The sequence below is a fragment of the Terrapene carolina genome, unplaced genomic scaffold, assembly GCF_002925995.2.
Source record: "Terrapene carolina triunguis isolate 2854851 unplaced genomic scaffold, T_m_triunguis-2.0 Scaffold740, whole genome shotgun sequence".
NCBI lineage: Eukaryota > Metazoa > Chordata > Testudines > Emydidae > Terrapene > Terrapene triunguis.
In genome coordinates, this window is record NW_020665091.1 from 1,007,050 (window position 1) to 1,030,810 (window position 23,761).

The window sequence follows — 23,761 nt, forward strand, 5'->3', positions numbered from 1 at the left end:
CAGAAAATTTTGACAAAATTGAAACCATTATTATTTTGTTGAAATTTTCCACAATGATTTTCAAGTTTTTGCAGGAAAAAAAATCATATTGGAACAGTATGTGGTTTTCAGTTTTCTGACAACAAAACTGAACATTTTTGAGGAAAGCAGAGACTTTCTGTGAAAACGTTTTGTTTCTCAAAAACATTTCAACTGAAATTTTTGGAGCTGTCCTATACTTCCCCTTTAAAAAATCAACACAGTGTTGCAATTAGAGAAACATTTCATTTCAGAATTTGGAGGTATTTTTGACACTGGAAGGAAACATCCATTTACAGTTTAAAAAAAGAAAACAGAAAACTAGGTGTGATAATGAGGTGTTACCTGCCCAGGCATAGGATTCCCATAGTTTGTGTGTCTTCACATTTTGATAGTGCATCAAGAGAGGAAGAGGCAGTACCTCTGTAGTGTTTAGAGCCTTGGAAGTCACCTGATAAACACCCTGTCACTGTATTATGATAACACAGCATTTACCAGTTAATCCTCCTGTCAATGGAGGCAATTGCAGCACATTTACTGGCTAAATACCTTGATGCTGGACATGGGAGAGTATTTAACAGGTAAATCATACTCACTTGTTGGATTGTTGACTAAAGAGCATTTAACTGGATAGTGATCAGAGAACACTGGGTAGGTATATAGCCCGAGACTGGATAATGATTATAGAGTGTTTATTGGGTAAATACCCTGTTGGTGGACAGTGATTACTGAAAGGCCAGTGGGTACATACCAAGTGACTGCCCAGCTACCAGGGATCCTTGAATGAGTAAACACTCTAGTAGACATTAAGGGCAAGATCAGAGTCTAAAAAGGGGGCCTTTATCCTCTTGCAATACTGTCTTTTCTGCAGAATATTGCAATATTTCCCTGGATTTAGAATGGAAGATTATACTAAAAGGCATTTTTATCACAACAGGGATCCCAAAGACCTTAGTAGGTAAAAACAGTTTCATGCCCAGTGATTTCAGAGACTTTGCTGGGTAAATGTCCAGTCACTGCTACGGATTTCAGAAGCTTTACCAGGTAAATATCCCATCACCACACAGTAATTGTAGAGGCTTCAATGGGTTAATTATATCTTGTAACAAAACAGGGATTCTGCCCCTCAAATTCTACACTGGGAGGAAGTGAGAAGCCAGGTGAATGCCAATTGTGTCAGCAACAGGAGAGGAAGAGGCAAGATCTCTGCAGGGCTGAGAGCCTGGGAAATCACAGCTGCAGCCCCCCGGAGGTTTGCTGCGACTTGGGAACCCCGCACTCCGAGGCGTCCAGAAATGTCATGGCAGAGACCACTCTCTGGAATCATAATGTCCCGGATTATACCACTCTCATTTTTCTGCAGCTCCTGGGAGTGAAAGGAAAGAGGGGAAAAATTAGCATGTTTTTCAAAATGGCAGGGGCTTTATTTTTCTTAGTCTAGGCACAACGTGCCTCAGGTGCCATCTGACCAGGATGCATCACTGAACTTGGTCCGCTGGTTGGGTCATTAGCTTCCCTGGCCTGGGCCAGGTACTGATGGGAAGTGTGACATGAAGGCTGATCCATGCCCCACTGGGGATCTATTTACCAGATGCCACACGACTCTTGGGGTTAACAATACATTTATTGGAGTGCCTAGATTAGTTGGTGTCTTATTTGTAGGGTTCCCACCCACATGAAATTGTCCTATAGGACAAAATCATGTCATATTTCTTCATTGTGACATCAGGGTAGCAATTTGAAAGAAGACAGGAGAGTGGAATTTTGATACCTTCTTGATAGAAGTGATTATTTTTCTGATTTATGTATAAAATGACCAGTTATCCAATAGATGCACTATAATGTATATAGATACACCATATGTGCCAATGTTTTTCCTGACTCATCCTAATTTCCTTGGGGTGATCCCACATCCTATAAACACTGCCTGAGGACATGCAACACTATCACTTTGTGCCAAAAGTATTGTTTCATGACATCCCACTATAAACATTATTATGTTTCAAGAGTTTGTCCTATCAAATAAACATGTGACAAGCCTAGCAGTGCTCAAAATAAATTCTGGGTTATTGAACAGTCCTTCAAACTGTGGATTCAAGGGATTTTCTGATGGCTCTATGAAAATCAGGACTGTCCCACAAATTTCAAGATGGGGGATGCTGTCTTCTGCAGGTTAGTGCTGCCTTCCTAATAACCAGCTGGGCTCAGAATTCTTTAGGAAAGAGACCATGTCTATATCTGTGCTTGTACACAATAGAACCCCACTGAAACCTCTGAGCACTACCATAGTACAAATAATAATGAACAGGACTTCTTCCTCACCGTTCGGATTCCTCACCCATAGTAAAGTATTGAACAAATTGGACAGATATCTTATGGGAATGGCAGATCTACTGTCTCCTGAATTACTTGATCTAGGTGACTGTCACAGGCAGGATGCCAGATTACAAAATCCCCTGGTCCAATCCAGAACAGCAAGTTCTGTTAACTATGTAAGCATAGTCTATATGTAAGCATAGTCTGTATGCTTTCCCAGGAAATACTTAGTTGAAAGATTAAATTAAAATAATAGGGTTAGAAGGGACCACAAGGGTAATCTAGTCTGACCCCCATGCCAAGATGCAGGATTTGTTGTGTCTAAACCATCCAAGAGAGATGGCTATGCAGCCTCCTTTTGAAAACTTCCAGGGAAGGAGCTTCCACAACCTCCCTAGGCAGTCTGTGCCATTGTCCTACTGTTCTTACAGTAAGGAAGTTTTTCCTGAGATTTAATCCAAATCTGCTATGCTGTAGTTTGAACCCATTGCCTCTTGTCCTGCCTGTGTTGCAAGAGAGAACAACTTTTCTCGATCTTTTTATGGCAATCTTTCAAGTATTTGAAAACTGCTATCATGTCCCTCCTTAATCTCCTGTTTTCCAAACTAAACATACCCAATTCCTTCAGCCTTTGCTCATATGGTTTGCATTCCATCCCTTTGATCATCTTTGTTACTCACCTCTGGATCCTTTCCAGTTTCTCTATATCCTTTATATACATCAGAGACCAAAATTGGACACAGTACTGCAGCTGAGGCCTAACCAGTACCGAGTAGAACAGTACTATCACCTCCTGTGACTTGCATGCTATGCCTCTGTTAATGCAACCTAAAATGGCATTTACTTTATTTGCAACAGCATTGCGTTGCTGACTTATGTTGAGGTTGTGATCCACCACAAGTTCCAGATCCTTCTCAGCAGTGCTGTTGTCAAGCCAGTTACCCCCATTCTCTATTTGTCGATTTGGTTTTTCTTCCCTAAGAGTAGCACCTTACATTTGTCTTTTTTGAATTGTATTTTGTTTTCTATAGCCCAGCTCTCCAATTTATCAAGATCCCTCTGAATTTTAACTCTATCCTCCAAAGTGTTGGCAACCCCCCCACCCTTGTGTCATCTGCAAATCTGATCAGTACGCTGTCTATTCCTATTCCCAGAACAGATCCCTGTGGAACCCCACTTGAGACATCCCTCCAATCTGAAATCATTCCAGTAATAGTTACTCTTTCTATGCAGTGGTTTAACCAGTTATGTATCCACTTAATAATAGTTCTGCCAAACCTGCATTTCTCCAGCTTATTTATCAGAATGTCATGTGGGACTGTGTCAAAAACCTTGCTGAAGTCCATGTATATTATGTCCACTGCATTCCTCTTATCCACCAAACCAGTTACCATGTCAAAGAAGGAAATAAAACTGGTTTGGCATGATTTGTTCTTAGTAAATCCATGCTGGTTGCTAGCGACTACCCCTTTATCCACCAGATATTTGGAAACTGAATGTTTTATTTATTGCTCTAGTAGCTTCACAGGTATTGAAGTCAGGCTAACTGGTCTATAGTCCCCTGGATCCTCCTTTTTCAAGATGGGCACTGCATTAGCCCTTCTCCAGTCTTCTGGGACCACTCCTGTCATCCATGAGTTTGTAAATATTATCGGCCCATTATCGCCAGTGGCTCTGAGATTCCTTCAGCTAATTCCTTCAGTGTCCATGGGTGAATAGCATCCAGCCCCGCTGATTTGAATTAATTCAAATTGGTCAGAAGATCTCTGACATGTTCTTTACTTATTCTGATCTGCCTATATTGGTTTCCCTATATTGTCTATGGTAATTCTGCTAGGCAGCTGGTCACATGTGCTAGGTATTGACAGCTCTGCTTTCCTATCATCTTCTGTTCCCAGGTCACCTTCTCAATTGAGCAGTGGACCCACACCATCCTTGATCTTTCTTTTATGTCTAACATATTTGAAGAACCCCTTCTTGCTGTCTCTAATGTTCCTTGCCAACTGTAACTCATTCTTTGCCTTGGCTTTCCTGATTTTGTCCCTACATGCTCATGCTAGTCCCATGTAAACTTCTTTGGTGACATAGTTCCGTAGCTCATCAGATGAATCCTAAGAGAGTGTCCTCTAACCAATACACAGATGAGGATTAAGATGCATTGAAAGATTTGAGCAGAAGCACTAACTCAAATAGCAGGGTATAGGGGCTGTCAGGATTGAGAGGCATTAGCAGAATTGTGTATGTGTAGTGCCCAGGACTGGACTAGAAGGGGGGCCACAGAATAGGATTGAGTGGCATTGGCAGAGCTGAGTGTGCAATGCGGGAGGTCCAGGGTTAGACTCTCAGGGGATGGAGTAGTCAGTGAAAGTGTAAAGTGAAGTGAATACACCTGCCTATAGGCCCTTCCTTTACATGTGACCCGGTGGATATCAATGGAGTGCAGGTGCCATTCTGTGTGTAAGGCACTGACTCTGGTTCTGACATGTGCTTTGGTCTCGAACTCCAGAGCTGACCATGTTTCTCCAACCCCTAACCACTCAGCAAGGTAAAAGCAAAGGACACTTACATCAATGGTTTTAATCATGACTATCTGATCAGCCTCCTTGGCTGCTTTCTCTGCAGTCTTGATGGTTTCATTGTTCCATTCGACATAGTTCATGGCAATCATTCCTTCCATCGCACTGCAGGGGAAGAGTAAAGGGGATTTGGGAGAATGAGGAAGACAAGTGTGAGGAGGGGGAGGAAGAGGAGAGAAGAAGGAAGGAGAGAAAGAAGAGGAAAAGGAAAGGAGATTGTTATGGTATCACAAATGAAAAATTCCTGAGTAGGGTTCAATCAGGCAGGTCCAGACATATGCAACATCAGCAACATCCCTTCTCAATTATCTCTTTCAATTGGCATCCTCCCCATCCATTGCCACATCCCTCAGAAGTTTTGCTCTTTATTCCCCAGAAATGCATCTAATGAGGGACTTACTCTGAGGCCTCCTGGCCAAGTGCGTGGGCAATCTGCTGGATGTCTGGGTAGCCCATGCAGCTGGAGATGTTGTTGCGAGGGTAATAGAAGAGGAATGCCAGGCACATCTCATTCAAGGTACTTGGCCCACCCTTCAAGGTACAGAGAGCAACACAAAGTTCTACTAAGACACAGTGGGAACAATACTACCCATAGTGTCATTACCAGCCCCTTCTATAGCTTAGCCCAAGCCAGACCACAGGGTAATTCTGTGTGATGAATGATACTACGCAGCTGTGTTCCATTTCAGTCTTGGAGACCCACTTCCCTGCTTGGGAAGCCAAGCCCTCAATCACGGTATGAATCTCTGTATATGTCAAAGAAAGCTTGCACTGCTTTAGTTAGAGGGCATTGTTCTCCAACATCTGTCAGTCCAGCACCTTTCAATAGAACTAAATTAGTCTTAAACGCATAGAAAATTTGCAGATAGAAATCAGACTTACGAAGGTGATCTCCGTCCGATCCAAAGTTTGAAAGTTACATTCCACTAGGATCTCATCTCCCTGCAGCACAAAATAGGTCACATAGTCAGAGCTGTAGGAGCAGGGGCCACTGCCAAAAGTGTGCCTGGAGAAAGCACAGAGCAACCGGTACCCACCAGTGGGAACCTGGAAACTATGTGAGACAGTAATAGGCTCCAAACCAAAATGACGGAGAAAAATTGTGTCACTATGTAAGCCTGTTCTGCCTCCTCTGCATCCCAGTCCCCAGCCCACAAACTATGTCCCAGTGGGAAATCCCAGCAGAATATACCACTTTGATGGTGATGACTTCCTTCAGGTCCCGTGTTTCCTGCAGGGAGAAGTCATATTTATTGTCCTCGCAGATGATCCTCACCTGCTCACCATTCCTGGTAGGGATGAATAAGGAAAAAATATCAGAGGCATTTCCATACACTGCTCAGACTAGGGATGTGGATGGGAACTAGTTCATATAAAATAATAACTAGTCCCTTTTTTCTCCCGAAGACTCAGTCCTTATGTGTCCCAAACCTCACACCTTCCTCCTCCAAACCCAAAGGTTGAACTTTATGCCCCAAAATGAAAAGCCCAGAACTGATTCCCTGGCCAGACTACAACTCCTGTGAGGCACCTGCAGCTCTGCGATACCAGAGAAACTCCATCTTAAAATCCCCAGATCTCTGGCTTCCATTTTAAATAAGCAAGAGTCACTCCACCATTAGATGGAAGCTGCAGTTCATGTAGTGCTCAAGACAGAATTGGCAGTTAGAAACAAGACTAAAAATAGAACTGACAGTTTAGAATGTTGGGACGCATCCAAAGAGAATGTTGGCAGTTGGCATCCAAGAAAGATCTGACAAAAGATATTAGCTACAGTGTCTAGAAAGTTGTGACAGAATGGTATAAAGGTCAGGGTGTCAGTGGGCAGGCAGCAGCAGCAATAGCTGAGGAGCTGAGGAGAGAGAGAGCAGCAGAGGGAATCCTGTCACTGGAGCAGAGGCAGAAGAGACAGAGAGAGAGCGAGAGAGACACAGCATGCAGGAAACACAGTAGAGCATAGTAAGTCTGTCAGATAGTTAAAGTATAGTGTTAGTGTGTATATACATCTTTATTAAACATTACATATATGTTTATATATATATATATATATATATATATAGAGAGAGAGAGAGAGAGAGAGAGAGAGAGAGAGAGAGAGTGATTGGAGACACAGTACAGCATAGTAAGTTTAGTATAGTGTTACTGTATATATACACACATCTTTATTATATATAGTGACAAAGTTCTTCCTCTATCTTGGTGGGTCCTGCACTTTTTGGCAGATTTTCTTGCCTCAGAGATTCACCATGTGGGTTGGGGGAACAGCCCAGAGACCTTCCCCTCTGGAAGAACCCACAGTCCAGGTCAATTGGGAGGTTTGGGGGGAACCGGGCCCGCCCGAGTTTGTCCAGGTTCCAGCCCAGGGCCCTGTGGACTGCAGCTGTCTAGAGTGCCTCCTGGAACAGCTGCACAACAGCTACAACTCCCTGGGCTACTTCCCCATGGCCTCCTCCCAACACCTTCTTTAGCCTCACCATAGGACCTTCCTCCTGATGTCTGTTAATACTTATACTCCTCAGTCCTCCAGCAGCACGTCCTCTCACTCCCAGCTCCTTACACACATCTCACTAACTGGAGTGAGAGCCTTTTTATACCAGGTGTCCTGATTAGCCAGTCTATCCTAACTGGTTCCAGCAAGTTCCTGCTTGTTCTGGAACTGCCCCTGTTACCTTACCCAGGGAAAAGGGATCTACTTAATCTGGGACTAATATATCTGCCTTTTATCACTCTTCTGTAGCCATCTGGCCTGACCCTGTCACATATCCCCGCCCCCTGCTCAACACCATGGGGTTGGGCAACTTGGGACGTCAGGCAGTGTACCCGCCATCTGCGTTGCCATGGTGGCTTCCGGCCCGGTGTTGTATGGTGAATTGGAAAGGTTGTAGGCTCAGGAACCATCTGGTCACCCTTGCATTCTTCTCTTTATTTCGCTGCATCCACTGGAGGGGTGCATGGTCGGTCACAAGGGTAATACCGTCGTCCCAGTAGGTAATACCGAAGTGTTTCCATGGCCCATTTTACAGCAAGGCACTCTCTCTCAACCACAGCATACTTCTGCTCTCTCGGGAGGAGTTTCCTGCTGCGGTAGAGAATCGGGTGTTCTTCGTCTCCAACCATCTGCGATAGGACAGCTCCCAATCCTACTTCAGATGCATCTGTTTGTAGAATAAACTCTTTGTTGAAGTCTGGGGGCTATAAGCACGGGGTTACTGCAGAGGGCTGTCCGTAGATCCGTGTATGCTTTCTCTGCAGCCTCTGTCCACTTCACCATGTCTGGACCCTGGGCTTTTATCAGTTCTGTCAGGGGACTCGCTCTGATGGCAAAATGGGGAATAAATCGCCGGTAGTACCCCACCACACCCAGGAATGCCCGGACTTGCTTTTTCCGATTTGGCCGAGGCCAATTTTGGATAGCCTCCAATTTGTTCAGTTGGGGCTTGACCATGCCCCTTCCTACAATGTAGCCAAGGTATTTAGCCTCAGCTAGCCCTATAGCACACTTGGCTGGGTTGGCTGTGAGGCCAGCCCGTCTTAGCATGTCCAGAACCGCTTCCACCTTTTTCAAATGGGTCTCCCAGTCAGGGGTATGAATAATCACGTCATCCAGATATGCAGCTGCATAACTGGTATGGGGCCACAGGAGCTTGTCCATAAGACGCTGGAAGGTGGCAGGTGCCACATGCAATCCAAAAGGAAGAACAGTATATTGAAATAGACCCTCTGAGGTAGAAAATGCCTTCTTTTCTTTTGCATCTTGGGCAAGGGGAATCTGCCAGTATCCCTTTGTTAAATCAATGGTGGTCAAAAATCGGGCATTTCCCAGGCGGTCAACTAACTCATCGATATGGGGTATGGGGTATGCATCGAATTTGGATATCTCGTTCAGCCGGCAAAAGTCATTACAAAGCCTAGTGGTGCCATCAGGTTTGGGCACCAACACAATCGGGCTCGACCATTGATTGTGGGACTTTTCGATGACTCCCAGCTCCAACATCCTTTTTACCTCAGCCTTGATCTCCTCCCTTTTCATCGCTGGGACCTGGTAGGGCCTTAAAGTTACCTTTGCCACAGGGTCTGTGATAATGTGGTGATATGTTTCAGTGGTCCGGCCTGGTTTGCTTGAAAACACATCCTGGTATCGGTTGATCATCTCAGTTACTTCCTTCTTCTGGTTTGGTGTCAGATCAGTGGATATCCTGATCTGCTCCTGCAGGTTATTTCCCTGGATCGGGGTCTCTTGGACCACTACACATGCCTCTTGCTGGTGTCAAGGCTTTAAGAGGTTAATGTGATAGATCTGTTCCTGTTTCCGGCGTCCTGGCTGCCGCACCTTGTAGGTTACTTCCCCCACGGGTTCAACCACCTCATAGGGCCCCTGCCATTGGGCCAGAAGCTTGCTTTCTGCCGTGGGTACCAACACCATCACCCGATCCCCTGGTTGGAACTGTCGGACTTTTGCCTGGCGATTGTAATGGGTTCGCTGGGCCTCCTGCGCCTTTTCCAAATGTTCCCGTACAATAGGGGTGACCCGAGCAATCCGGTCTCGCATCTGCAATACATGTTCAATTATATTTCTCCCCTCATTGGGTTCCTCTTCCCAGATCTCTTTGGCAATATCTAATATGCCACAGGGGTGGCGCCCATATAATAATTCAAAGGGTGAAAACCCAGTTGAGGCTTGAGGTACCTCCCGTATGGCGAACATAAGGTAAGATAGTAGGGTGTCCCAATCCTTCCCGTCCTGACTTACCACCTTCCTTATCATAGCCTTGAGGGTTCGGTTAAACCTTTCTGCCAGCCCATCGGTCTGCGGATGATAGACTGAAGTTCTCAGGGTGTGAATATGGAGCAGCGTACAGAAGTCCTTCATTAGCTTTGACATAAATGGGGTTCCTTGGTCTGTTAATATCGCCTTTGGTAGCCCCACTTGGGCAAAGATCCCCACCAGCTCTTTAGCTATTGTTTTAGAGGCTGTGTTCCACAGAGGGACGGGTTCTGGGTAGCGAGTAGCATAGTCCAAAACAACAAGTATATATTGGTGGCCCCGAGCTGTCTTCTCCAGGGGTCCCACTAGGTCCATCACTATTCGCTCAAAGGGGACCTCTATGATGGGAAGGGGTACTAAAGGTGCCCTCAAGTGGGGACGGGGACTGTGCAGCTGACACTCCAGGCAGAAGGCACAGTACCTCCGCACTTCTTCATGTACTCTGGGCCAGAAGAACCATCGTAGGACCCATGCCAGGGTCTTCTCTACTCCCAAATGTCCCCCAAAAAGATGACTATGGGCAAGACTTAATACAGCGTTCTGGTGTTTTTGAGGTACTAGTATCTGCTGTACCTTCTGCCCCTGTACTGGTGCAACCCGGTATAAGAGATCCTTCTTCATTATGAAGTAGGGTCCTGGTCCCTGGGTTTTCCCTTCCACGGGGACCCCATCTATTTCGGTCAACTCCTTCCTAATGTTGTCGTACCTTGGGTCTTCAGCCTGGTCCCGTCCAAAATTTACTCTCCCAGGGCTAATCTGCCCGAGAGCTAGAGGCCCAGTCTTTGTTGCCTCTACTGGTTCAGAGGCATTAGGGTGGGGGTCAGACTCGGGTGCTTCTCCCTCCTGGGCGGCCTCCTTTTCAGCTGCTCGGGTTCGCCTACCTATGAGAGCGACCTTCTGGCTTTGGGTCAGTATTCGGGTTCCCAAGGCCTTAGCTGCTCTTCTTTCCCTTTTTGTCTTTCTACCCTGTCTGGGAGTGGAGAACAAATCCAGGGATATTTCAGAGAAGACTGGGGGTTGACTGTCTACTGTGGATGCCTCACTAACTTCAGGGTTCCCCTCTTTCTCCAATCCTCCTACTGGGAGTAAGTCTCCAAACCCTGGGAAGTCCCTCCCTATGAGCACCAGGTATGGGAGTTTAGGGACTACACCTGCTGCTACCACAGTAGTGTTCCCCTGGATTTCAATTTTTACTGGGATGATGGGGTAATAACCAACTGTCCCATGGACACATGTTATCCCCATACGCTTAGCCCACAGCAGCTGACTACACTTCACGAGCTTCCCTGAGATAAGCGTGATAGCACTCCCCGAATCAACCAGTGCCGTGGTCTCTACCCCATTTAGTTTCACTGGTCTGGTGTACATATGTGGGGTTAGCAAGACCCCTACAAGGTGGATTAGGGAGCATGGATCTGCCCAGTTCCCCAGGTTACACTGCATAGACTCCTCGGCATTGGGACACTGTGCAGCTATGTGTCCCCACTCCCCGCAGGCATAACATCTGTATGGAACCCTAGGTGTTCCCTGGTCTCTTGGTTTGGGTAGTCTAACATCCCGATCCTCTTCTCCCTCAGTACTCCGACTCTTTTTCCACCTGGACTCTCCTGGTGGCCCAGTCACCTGAGCTCTAGGGCTTGGTGCTGCTAGTTTAATTCGGGGTGCCTCTTCCTTAACTGGTTGCGTCAGCTCCCTCGCCGTCCTTTGCCTCTCTACCAGTGCGACAACCTCATCATAGGTGGAGGGTTCGTTCTGGCTTACCCAGGCACGAAGGTCTGGCGGTAGCCCCCTCATGTATCGGTCGATGACCAGAACCTCTAGTATCTTTTCCGGACTCTGGGACTCAGTTTGCAACCACTTCCATGCGAGATGGATGAGGTCATACAATTGGGACCGCAGGGTTTTGTTTTCCTGGTACCTCCACTCGTGATACCGTTGGGCCCGCACTGCTGTCGTTACCCCAGATCTGGCCAGGATCTCTGCTTTCAGCTGGGGGTAGTCTGCTGCAGCCTCTTCAGGCAGATCATAGTAGGCCTTCTGGGCCTCCCCACACAGGAATGGGGCGAGTATGCCAGACCACTGATCTTGAGGCCAAGCCTCCCGTAGGGCTGTCCTCTCAAAGGCCAGAAGGTATGCCTCTACATCATCCTCCCGCGTCATTTTCTGCAGCCAATGGCTGGCCCGTATGATCTGCGTCCCATCATGGCCATGGTTCAGCTCTGTAAGGGTCTTTACAAGGTTTACCAGTTCCCGCAACATAGCACGGTCCTGAGCAGCCTGGTCCATGAGCAGGCGATTAGTCTCTTGCTGCAGCCGCACTGCCTCCTGTTGGGCTGTTGCCTGGACACGGGTAGCCTCCTGCTGGGCAGCCATGGCTTGTATCAGTGCCCGCACTACGTCATCCATTGTGGTAAAAAAAATAAATACCCCCTCTCCTTTTTTTTTTTTTTTTTTAAATCACCCTCCTTCTTCCGCCGCGCTGTGCACACCAAAATCCCACCGACACCAGTTGTGACAAAGTTCTTCCTCTATATTGGTGGGTCCTGCGCTTTTTGGTGGATTTTCTTGCCTCAGAAATTCACCATGTGGGTTGGGGAACAGCCCAGAGACCTTCCCCTCTGGTAGAACCCACAGTCCAGGTCAATTGGGAGGTTTGGGGGGAACCCGGTCCCACCCTCTACTCCGGGTTCCAGCCCAGGGCCCTGTGGACTGCAGCTGTCTAAAGTGCATCCTGGAACAGCTGTGCGACAGCTACAACTCCCTGGGCTACTTCCCCATGGCCTCCTCCCAACACCTTCTTTAGCCTCACCACAGGACCTTCCTCCTGATGTCTGTTAATGCTTATACTCCTTAGTCCTCTAGCAGCACGTCCTCTCACTCCCAGCTCCTTACACACTACCTCACTACCTGGAGTGAGAGCCTTTTTATACCAGGTGTCCTGATTAGCCAGTCTGTCCTAACTGGTTCCAGCAAGTTCCTGCTTGTTCTGGAACTGCCCCTGTTACCTTACCCAGGGAAAAGGGATCTACTTAATCTGGGACTAATATATCTGCCTTCTATCACTCTTCTGTAGCCATCTGGCCTGACCCTGTCACAATATATATATATGGGGGGGGGGGGGGGCGGGGGTAATAAAGATATGTGTTAGTTGTAAATGAACTTAAATATGTAAGACTTAAATAATATCTAAGAGCTCCTGTCAGCCACCTGTGGAAGATTGGCCCTATGAAGCGGGGTGCAGCCACTTATCACTTTAAACTGTAAGGCAATATAGTTTGGAGTGCTCTTTAACTTGTTATAAGGGATCTGTGTATTAGATTACTATTTTGTCAGGGATTATTGGTTGCATCAATAAAAGGTGCCTTGTTTTGGAAAAAGAATACTGCTTGTGTCAATCATTTATCGGAAGGTTGTATCTGTGTCCTCCAGGTATTTCTTTAGCCACCCTGGCGACCAATACCCAATGAGAACAGATTGGTATGGTTATAACAGCCGGGCCATTCTCGGGGTATCCTGAAATCTGTTTTGGGGGTAACACCATGACAAACCACACTGCTCAGGCAGAGGGGAGACAGCATTGCATCATGGAAGATGTAGTCCAGCCATGGAGCCCAGCCCTTAGGAGAGAATGGGGTCATCAGGCGCCTCAACGACAGCTCCCATGTAGCAATATGCCATACTAGAGAAATACAATTTATGTTGAATTCACTTGAAATGAAATTTTTGGCTCAGTTCAACTGAAATATTTAGATTCATGTTGAACCCACTTAAAGCATTCAGTTTAGTTTTCCTGATGAAAAATCAACAAATTTTCCATGGAGAATTCCTGACTAACTCTACTGTTCCTGTAAGACTTTCAGTCTAGAAGGGGGGATGCCCACCAAGACTAAAACATCCCTATATTCACAGGTCTGTCTCATGACCTCTGAACCCAGCTTGCAGGTCAGCTACAGTGCCAATGCAGGGAAAATCTCTATCTCTGGTAGTCCATTTGGATAAAATTTGAACATGCCTCCTAACAAAAACTCTGAATCTTTATTGGATCCATCTGTCACTAGTTACAACCCATCCTCTCTCTTTCTCTCTCTCTCTCTCCTCCCTTGGGTGAAATTCACCTGAGGCAGATACCCACACAAGGCTTACACACCACTTAAATACTCAAAACAGGGCTTAAATTGTACTTCTGTGGTGCATAGATCTTGTGCTGGTCCTCTGCATATGGGAAATCTCACTCTTTCCAAATTAAGGATCTTAGTGAAATGTCTGTGAAATGTCAAGGTAGCCTCAAGAGCCAAGAAGGCCTTTGCTTGAGAATTTCTCCCCCTGGGTCCCTTAGATGCTCAGTTTCTTTCACATTACTCTGGGTTGTTACACCAGGTTCTGAGTAAAACACTTTGGACCGGAGATAGGTCTGTGCTTTAGATTTTGGAGCTGACCTGAAGCAGAATGTCCCCAGGCATTAAGCAGGTTTGGATCTGGGATTTTGGTTCAAGGTCCAGCTCTATTTTTGATACCACTACAACAGAAGGATTGATGTTTACCCACCCCTGTTATGGAGGCTGCCTAGAGTTTAATGCTTAATGCTCAATTCACAGTCTCAGGCACAAGCCCACATTGGTAGACTGGTGATGGTGTGGCCCTGCGTTTCCCCATAATGATTTCTGAGGATGCACCCCTAGAGGGATTCAGCAGGTACTCCCCTCTCTGGCCAACCAGCTCTGCTGGCTGTCCAGTGGTGCAGGGCCATACCAGACAGCTCCTTCCCTTGGGCTGACTAGCTCAGGAGAATACAGGGACTGCATTTGCAGCTGGCTCTTACAGAAAAGAGAGGGAAGGCTCCTTATACCCTCCCCTGCCCTAGTGCACCTGTGCAAGGGTCCAGCTCAAATTCTCCCTCCGGATCTTGCTGTCCATTGAGTTGAGTCTGATCCCCGAGGACTTAGTTCTCTGCATTGCAATTCAGAAAATGTTGGACTCCCAGCCATAGTCTCTCACCATGACAGGTACATGGGGTCTAGTCCAAGAAGGTTATTCCTTCCATTATACCCCTGAAAGGTTCCCCTGTCCCCTGGATTAGATTGAACCCCAGGCATGACCAGCTGAAGTGGGAATTCACTTTTTTTTACCGGTACTGAACAACTTTCAGTCCTCTCCCAGCCAGATGAGTGTGCAGCAAGAAGCCAAACACCTTCAGATCTGGCACAGGTGTCCCATTCATCTGCAGATCAAAGGAAAGAGGGTTAGAGAATGGCTGTCTGGTCCTGCCAGTGCAGCCCAGGGCTGGCTATTGGGGTCTGTAATGTCCATAGGCTTCAGTTCTCTTCTGTAAATGTCAAGGCTAATTTTAGCTCTCAGTTTTAAAAAGGAAGCTTCTAGCCTATTTCCTTGCAGAGGTCACCTTGGGTTGACAGTTTGTCTTCCTGAAAACTGCAGGTTGTTTGCAGTCCCTGCTGGGCCACCTAGAATTAGTTGCTTGAGTCGGGGATACCTGAAGCTGGATATCCCTTGATTTTTTGGGGGGGAGTGGGGGGAGGCTACACATGAATTTTCAGCACTGTGTGTTCCACTGATGACCTGAGGGCTGCCACCAGCTCTCTCTGGACCACCAGCTGGTGACTGGCAGAGAGCTATCACTGCTGATGAACACCCAGGGTTGGGCACTCTAAACACCGCTGGCACAAACTCTCTCTGGGATCCTGGAGAAGTCATTACATCTATCTTTCACCTTCTCTTCTATGGGGATAATATTGACTTGTGCATTGGACCTGAAACCTTCAGTTAATGCTCCTCTTTCCTTATCTGCAGCATCGCCTGCTGCTCCATTCCTACTGCTTCTTCTGAATAATCACGCTGAGCCTTATGGTAGTTTTTTAAAATGGAGACTAGGGTGACATCTGCACTTAATTAATTTCAGGCATGACCTGAGCAGGATGTGAACCTAGGGGGAAAGGGGAATTATTGGCTTCCCAGAACTTACCTCATTGAACTGACTGCTTTTGCAGAGTCCATAGGATTTGTAGGCATCTGCTCCAGGGGGAATGAAATGGACAGGGAAGGTGAACACCCCTGTTTGTAGCACCCCCATGTCATATGGCCGCAGGTCCGGGGTGCAGTAGAGTCGTATCCCTGAGTTGTCAATTAATCCTATAAAAACACACTGACTCTCTCAACAACTTCTCCAGTAGACCTTCTTGCTCTTATGCTCTCCCAACTTCTCATGCCCCCTGAGAGCCTCCTGGCTGAACCCCTGTCTCTCCCATCATTCACACTGTCTGTCCTCAGCCCTCCCATATTTCTCTAAGCATCCTCATGTTCCTCATATACCCCCAGCCTTGTCCTAGCCACACATTCCTTAACTCCCTTATACAGCTCTATGCTTCCTGCACCACAACTCTACTCTGGTATTGCCTTTCTCTCACCAACACTCCAATACTTCCAGATCTTCTATGTAGCCCTTGATCTCCCTGACCTGGTAATACTGCCCCAGCACCTCCATATGAGGAAGCACTGGTTAGTGGTTAAAACATGGGGCTGTAAGTCAGCAAATGGGGATGTGAGTCTGTTCCCTGCTCTGGTGCTGAATTGCAGTGTTGTGGTCTCAAGTAGGTCACTTAAAATCTGTGCTTCAGTTTCCCCTTCTGTAAAATGGGGATAATAATTAATGCTGATTTACCTTTGATGGTTGTTGTGAGGCCTAAGTCACTAATATTTATAAAGCATTTTTGAGTGATATGGTCAGCACTATACACATGCAAAATAGTGTTGTTATGAGCCTCTCACATACCCCTGGCTCCCTCCTGATCCTCTGATAAGCATGTGAGATTATTCATTTGCTTAAAGTTAGGCCTATGCTTAATGCCTTTGTGAACTGGGGACCTTAACAGCTTCCTCTTGCTGTCATGGAACTTGTGCTATTTAAGACCAGAGGTCATTTCATTTGGAAGCTGGTTTCTAGTGTGTATGTAAGAGAAAAAAACATGAGAATGACAATTATGAGCCCCTTTTCATGGCCGTTTCTTGCCAGATACCCATCCATCTTTACCCACCTGGTATCAAGTCAAAATTGCTGTAGTGGATTTCCAGCCGGATGTATTGAGGATCCATAGGTGTACCTATGGAGATTGCAGCTTCATTTGGGAACTGGTAGGACTGAGGGGAGGGGAAAGAAGAAGAACGTTTACAATTCAGGAATCATTTCTCATCTCTTCTCAGCTGTTTCCTTCCCTGCAGAGAGCTGGAAATTTGCAGAGAGGTCCTGATATTCATGTGTCAATAACTACTGGTATGTACTAGAACTGGATGGGAATGGGAATGGGAATTTCTACTCTGCGTGAAATTCTGAATACGAATGAAAGACTGAAATTCTTAAGTCTCCCATGAAATGAAAATTCAGGAAGAAAAAGATTTGGGACTCTTGAAATGTTTTGTTTTTACTTTATCATTTCAGTTCATTTAAAGATCTACACAGATGCTCATTTTATACTATCTACAATATTAAGTAAAATATATACATATTAAATTATATAATAATAAAACTAATATTTAATATAAAAATGGCAATGAAATATATCAAAACATTTCAACTACAGATGGTCAAAATTTTTCAACAGAATAGATTTCTAGTAAAAAAGCAGTTTCACTGAAAAAAAATATTTCACAGGAATGTGTGGATTTTAACAAAATGTTTGATGGGAAAAAATGGAAAGATTTCATCTTGACAATAAAACAGTTTGATTAAATTTGTTTCAAATGTTATATTATATTAAATATTAGTTTTAATATTATTTTATGTCTATCCCATAGTATATTTAATGTTATGTTTGTGTATTATATATTGAGTTTATAATATAATATAATATAATATAATATAATATAATATCTAAACAAAATACTGCACATCAAAAGCATAAAAGGGAAATAAAACACTCTGATGGTCCTGAGATGACAATTTTTAGATTTTTGCTTTTCTGGGAAATTTTGAAATTTATTTTTATTTGGAACATTTTTGCTTTCCAAAGGTTGGAATTTCCCATGGAATGGAAATTCTGACTCCCAACTACTTCTACTTTTATCATTGTCTAAACAAAATATTTTGACATTTTCCTGTAAAAATTTAGACAAAATTGACAAATTCCAGCATATGATTAAAAAAGAACCTCTAGTTTTCAACAGAAAACTGTTCCATTGAAAACTTTCAACTAACTCTACTATGAACAAATGGCATTTTGAGTGTGGCTTTTCCATGTGTGCCAGATCTGCTGACTTTGCCAATTAAAATGTTTTTACTTCTATTCTGTGATTTACCTAACCACTCTCCTACCTTCCAACCATAGAAATACAGATGTTCCATGAAAGGCAAAGTGATTATCACAGGGTGGATGCTGAGAACATCTTTGCAGCACCAGACACTAGGAATCATTCACCCAGAGCTGCATCTAGTATTGACTTTCCCACATGAGTCAACCGGATTTTACTTTTTATTGTATTATGTTGAAAAGGAAAGAACATCAGAGAGGATTACGTAGAAGCCAATAAAATAATAGCTTTTTAATGTGGCATATAATTAACCTGTGGAACTCCATGACTCAGGATATTATTACTTAGTGTCCATAAAGGATTTGCCATATGTATGAATAAGAATAACACACAGAGTGACAGCAGCTAGTATAAAAATTACGAGGGCCATCAATCCTCATGCTTCAATGGTTAAACTGATCACTTTCTGGGGAGGGTCAGGAAGAAATTCTCCAGTGAGACAGTACTGCAGAATTAGATGCATTACAGGACTAGTCTGACCAAAGGGTATCATCAGTCATAACAAGAGGTAGGTCATGTGATGAACCATTCATACTCACCCCTCCTCCAACGGCCCAGCCTACAACCACCTGGGAGCACAGGGCAAAATCTGGATCGGCCCCATAACATTCGCTGATGCCTGTGGGTAACACACTGCCATTGCTACAGGCATAGACCAGAATGTGATGAACCATCGATCTGTTTTGGTGGGTTGTTATTATGGGCTCAAACTGTAACCAAGAGAAAGATTTGAGGAAAGTTATCCTGAACCCTGAAAACCTGTCTCCAGGTTACTAAAAGGAGTAGTCAATAGAGACCTGGACAGAGGGACATGGGTCTGATGGTCTCCAGAAAGGGAAAGCAGCTTGTGTCTTGGGCACATTCACCCTTCTCCATAGTATACTATTGTACTGTCTGAGTGCACTGATGTGGGGTGGATATCTTCCCCTGAAGCATCTGGCCATTGCGAGGGACAAGACTAGATGGGCCATTGACCTGGTATACCTGGAGGAGGTGGTGGTGGGGGGGGGGAGTTCAGACTAGAGAGATCATTACTTTACTCTGAAACTCTGCACCAAATGGATGATTGAAGATATTGAAACCCTGTTGTCTGTACCCTTCTTCATCCCGCATCTGATGCTCAGTCAAGCAGCTTGATGAACATGAGGAATTTAACCAGATTTCCTTGAGGGTTCAGCCAGACATGATTTACTGGCAAAAGCCCAGTCATGCAAGGTGCTGGGTGCCTTTAACTTCCACTTACTTCCATGAAAGCAGCAGGGATTCAGCACCTCTTTGCTGGCACTTAACACTTTGCAGAATCAGGACCATAGATTGTTGTGTAGCTATATCAGAGCTGTCAAAAAGTATTCACATTTTCTGTTTTGTGGAGTTGCATAGGCAGATCTTCACCTTTTAATACCACACCATTTCTTCCCCTCTGAAATTTTCTTTTATATGATTTCAATGAAGTGTTTATTTTTATATTAGAAAAAATGCAAAAATATGAATATTTGCATGCCCTTAATTGGAAAGTCATCTTCACTTGAAAAATGAGCTGGACTTCGAAATGGGCTGTGGTGTTTGGCTTTTTTAAATTATGTGTATTGTACCTTAATGAAAGTTGCATTGCAAAAATGGTTAGTTTTCTATTTTAAACAAATATCTCTAGTAATTTCCAAGGGCAAGAGCAAAAGTCTTTGCACCTTTTATAAACTTAGAATATCCTGGAGTCCTGAGTACTGTCCACTAACAAAGAGACACAGACCAATAAAATGAATCAAGTTAATCCATGGAGTCAGCCCATTGAAGTTGGTAGGATTTATACTAGGGATTGATTTGGTCTGTTGCATCCAAAGACTCTCAGAGTTATACAAGATGCTCCCAAGGACACAGACAGAAAGACAGGGTGCTTCAAGAGAGACAGATGTAGACACCAGATGTTCCCACCCAAGGACACTGAAAGGCAGACAGGATACTCTCAATTAACATAGACTAACAGGATGCTCCAAAAGACAGACAGTCGGACTTGTCGGGTTACCTTGTAGATGTGGTGCTTCTGCTTAAGGATGGGCAGTGGGATAAAGGTACAGGCATATGTGGTTTCATCAGCTGGGATGGGGAACTGGAAAAAAAAAAAAAGCAGAGAAAACTAAACTTGCCAGGGCACGAACAGCAGCCCAGGCAGGATGCAAGTGTGAATGGAGAGGCAAAATGGAGGAAGAAAATGGAGAATCAGATTGATAGCTGGGCCCATGTCCCCACATTCTTTAGCACTGTCCCATTTCATCAGGAGACTGGCAAGAAATACATTTGTTTTTGGCAGCAATAAGTGGGCTGGTATCAAAGAAATAGTGAAGGCTTTAACAATTTTTTTCCAGTGAAAGAATGAAACAATTGCCAGTGAATTTTCAACAAATCCTTTTCCTTCCACATTTCCCCCCTCCCCCACCACCCCCACATATAATTTGGAATGACATTTTCCATATCAAAATCTAAGTGTGGGAACTCTCCATCATGCTCCATCATGCTCTGTCTCAGTCATATTTTGCCAATTGCCTGAGGTCACAAACCCAGACCAGAGAGGAATGGATATCATCATGTTCTCTATAACCGATCCCACTCCCTCTGGTATATCAGTAGCAGTGTTGTTTCTCAAAGCCAGTCATGCATAGTGTGGTGCACTGCTGCTGAATGCTCAGGCTCACCCAGTGTGCAGCAGTGGACGTGTCATATGTGGTTTCTCCACTGGTCCACCTGTCCATGATCAATGCACCCTCCCCTGTCACAGCTCCAAGGGCTCTTTCTGCATGCTACAGACATGGCACAGATTGGGATCTGCAACAGGCTTCATCAGCTGGAGGAAGCCCTCCCCTTCCATGTGGGAGCAGGTAAGTAAAGCTAGTTGAAACTTGACATATCAATTCCAGGGGAAATTCTAACATTTTAAAAAGTTTTAATTATGAATCAGAACAAAAACTTGACATTTTGAAATTTCCATGGGAAGGAAATTCTGAAAATTTTCATTTAGAAAAAAATCAAGGTATTTCCATTCAATTTTCTCTAAATGAAATGGAGCAGCAGGCTGCTTCAACTCTGGGGGATTCCCTGGACTGCCCCTTTCTCCAGAGAAGACCTCAGGCTGCCCCCAACTCTTGGGGAATCTCTGGATTGCCCCCAACTTAGTTTTGCTCCCTCACAGTGCTTTGGCTTTCTTGGCCATGATGACACTGGAGCTGAGAGTTTCCTTGTGGCACTGCTGCTCAGCCTTCTGGCCAGTGGCTACATTTGCTGCTCCTCAGATACGGTGCATAATGTTGGATAGGCTCCCCTCCCCACAGCCAAGATGCTACCCCACATTTCTGCAGTTTTACAAACCTAAGATCAATGCCCATTCGAAGGCTAAACCTGCTCCTACAGAGCTGAGTAATTGTGCAGGTGTCACCATTAGAGTTTAGAGGAAAATACTACTACACTGCACCCTGATGCCAGCTGGTTAGCAGGGGGTGCTGTATCGTGTGATATTGCTGCTTGCATTGGCAGATGCTGTCTAGGTGGAGCACTAAAGAGGTGACCGGTCCCTTTCCCTCCCCCCACTTTGCTTCAATAGTGGTAGCCTCTACTTTTCCCCACCAGGTGCCAAGCCTCCTTATTTTGCAGCTGCGCTGAACAATGTCAGTGGTGTACCACAGTGAGTTGGTCCTTTTTGGCTACTTCTTCCACCTGCCCTAGAGCACCTCAGAGACAGACCCTCACACTCCTCCCTTACCTTCTGCCTAATGTGCACTGAGCTAGCCTGATCAGAGTCATCATCTATCACTTTGTAAATCATGCCAGGATGATTAATCAGCAGAGGAACTACTCTGAATCCCCCTGCTCCTCCGTCACTGGTAATAGCCAGGTAAGAGCCTGCACCACATCCTCTGTATTTAGCACATTTGGCATCCCTGCCTGACATCCTTTTCCTCTAGATCACTATGTTCAAAAATATTTGGTTGTTTACTTGAAGTAGGTCAGTGTGATCAGCTTCTACTTGTAGAATCTGTGGGTTTAAGACAGGGGGTGCTATGTTTGTGGTGAAGTCTATTTTAATGGGACCCCAGCTCTTTGTGTGGATGCTAAATGTGTTCCATCCTCCTCCAGTGCTCTCATGATCCCTTGTTCCTTGCACACAAGTGCTGCTGTGTCACCAGTAATGGCAGTTCAGTAATGAATGTGAGACATTGTTTTTGTTAGTACAGGAGGGAGCACACAGTGTGTGCTGTGTTTTCCAGAGCTCTAGCAGAGCCATGATATAGGGGCTATTCCTGAGTTCCCAGCGCAGCTCTTCTCCATGAGGAACATGCAGTTTCCAATAACAGGCAACAGTAAACTGGGAGCAGTAAATACACTTGTTATATTTTGACTGTGTGCTTCCATGAGACACTATAGTTGTTATAGGCCGGGCAGGTAACCCTATCTATTAAGGTCGCCTAACATTTCCCATTGTAAGGCTCATTTTCTGTTGCTTATAACTTTGTGAAACTTTAACTGTTTGGGCTGAAATTTCCCATGCTGGATGTCTGACTCAGCCTGAATATATATATATTTTAAATTCACCCAAAAGAGTTCCAACATTTCTGAGAAAGAAGCTAGGGAAAATACTTTGTTTTGCCCATGTTTTGAAAAAAAAAGGTTTTTTAGACCTTTTCTTTGAGAAGCCGTAGGTCCTCCATGCTCTGGAGAAGAGGCTTGAAATTTGGCATAGGCTAGCCTTTGTGTCAGGAATGTGGCCTTTTGCCACCCCCCCACCATGAAAATCTGCCAAAATGTGGCCAAGTTATGTAAGCCTTTGACAAATTGCAGTTTTGCACATGCTCAGTAGAGACTGATTTTGGAAGCTAAAATCTCCAAGTGTCCATCCTTACTGAACGTGCTCCGTCCTCTTACAGCGCCTCGTGCTGACCATTCCCACAGAGCATGCTCCCACCAGCCCAGGGCTACAGGGGCAAAGCTGGCTTTCCCTGTAAATGCTGTTCCCAGCAAGAGTGATGCCACATACTGAAACTGAGAACTGGAAGCCTGTGCTCTCAGTGACCATTCTGCTGGAGCCCAGGCAGCATGAAGGAAGAGGCTACCTGATTCAAATGCAGAGGGGACAAGAGTTGGACTGCAGGTGGTGGGTGGGAGGGAAGGAAGGAAACAGATTGGGACAAGAAACCTGGTGAGACTGAGACTGGAGGGGGAGAAAAACTGTAATTGGGTGTTGGAGGGGGCGACTGAGATGGCTGTGTACAGAGACTGGGACTGGGAGCTGAGGGCAGGAACTGGGCTGGCTGGGCAAAGAGACTCAGAAAAAGGGGGAAATGCTGGTGGGACTGGTTGGTCAAGGAAACGGGGACTGGAAGCCAGTGGGGAGGTGGGCAAAGGGAATCTGGGACTGGTTGAGTGGAAAGGCTGGAACTGGGAGCCTGTATAGGGGGACTGGGAGATGATGAAAGAAATAGGGGAAGAGGGTTGGCTAGGAACCAGCTGGCTGGTAGGGACACTGAGATTGGACAAGGATCTGGAGAGACTGGGGCTGGCCGGAAAAGGAGAATGGCACTAGGAACCAGTAACATGGATGGAATGGGGAAAGACAGAGAGGTCTGATAATGAGCTGGGGTGCATTGGGATTGGCAGAGACAGATCAGATGAGCAGCTGTAATGAGCGAATTGGGCCTGAATGGACAAGAAGACTGGGATTGGATGTGGGAAGGGAGAGAGACTGGGAGCTGGGGATTGGGACTCAGAAAATGAGCCTGTGGTGGGG

General features: G+C 45.4%; 1 protein-coding gene across 1 annotated transcript in view; it reads right to left on the reverse strand.

Moving 5' to 3' along the window:
• Positions 1 to 784: 784 nt before the first annotated feature.
• LOC112104998 (putative DBH-like monooxygenase protein 2) overlaps positions 785 to 23,761 on the reverse strand; it is a 33,062-nt gene continuing 10,085 nt past the window's right edge. Inside the window, exons 4-14 of the mRNA XM_024197626.2 lie at positions 20,012 to 20,095; positions 18,531 to 18,701; positions 16,722 to 16,824; positions 15,653 to 15,819; positions 14,802 to 14,893; positions 6,103 to 6,199; positions 5,793 to 5,852; positions 5,311 to 5,441; positions 4,901 to 5,015; positions 1,298 to 1,384; positions 785 to 814 (exon numbers count right to left, since the gene is read on the reverse strand). Coding sequence (XP_024053394.2) covers positions 785 to 814; positions 1,298 to 1,384; positions 4,901 to 5,015; positions 5,311 to 5,441; positions 5,793 to 5,852; positions 6,103 to 6,199; positions 14,802 to 14,893; positions 15,653 to 15,819; positions 16,722 to 16,824; positions 18,531 to 18,701; positions 20,012 to 20,095 — 1,137 coding nt within the window. The remainder of the gene's footprint in view (positions 815 to 1,297; positions 1,385 to 4,900; positions 5,016 to 5,310; positions 5,442 to 5,792; positions 5,853 to 6,102; positions 6,200 to 14,801; positions 14,894 to 15,652; positions 15,820 to 16,721; positions 16,825 to 18,530; positions 18,702 to 20,011; positions 20,096 to 23,761) is intronic.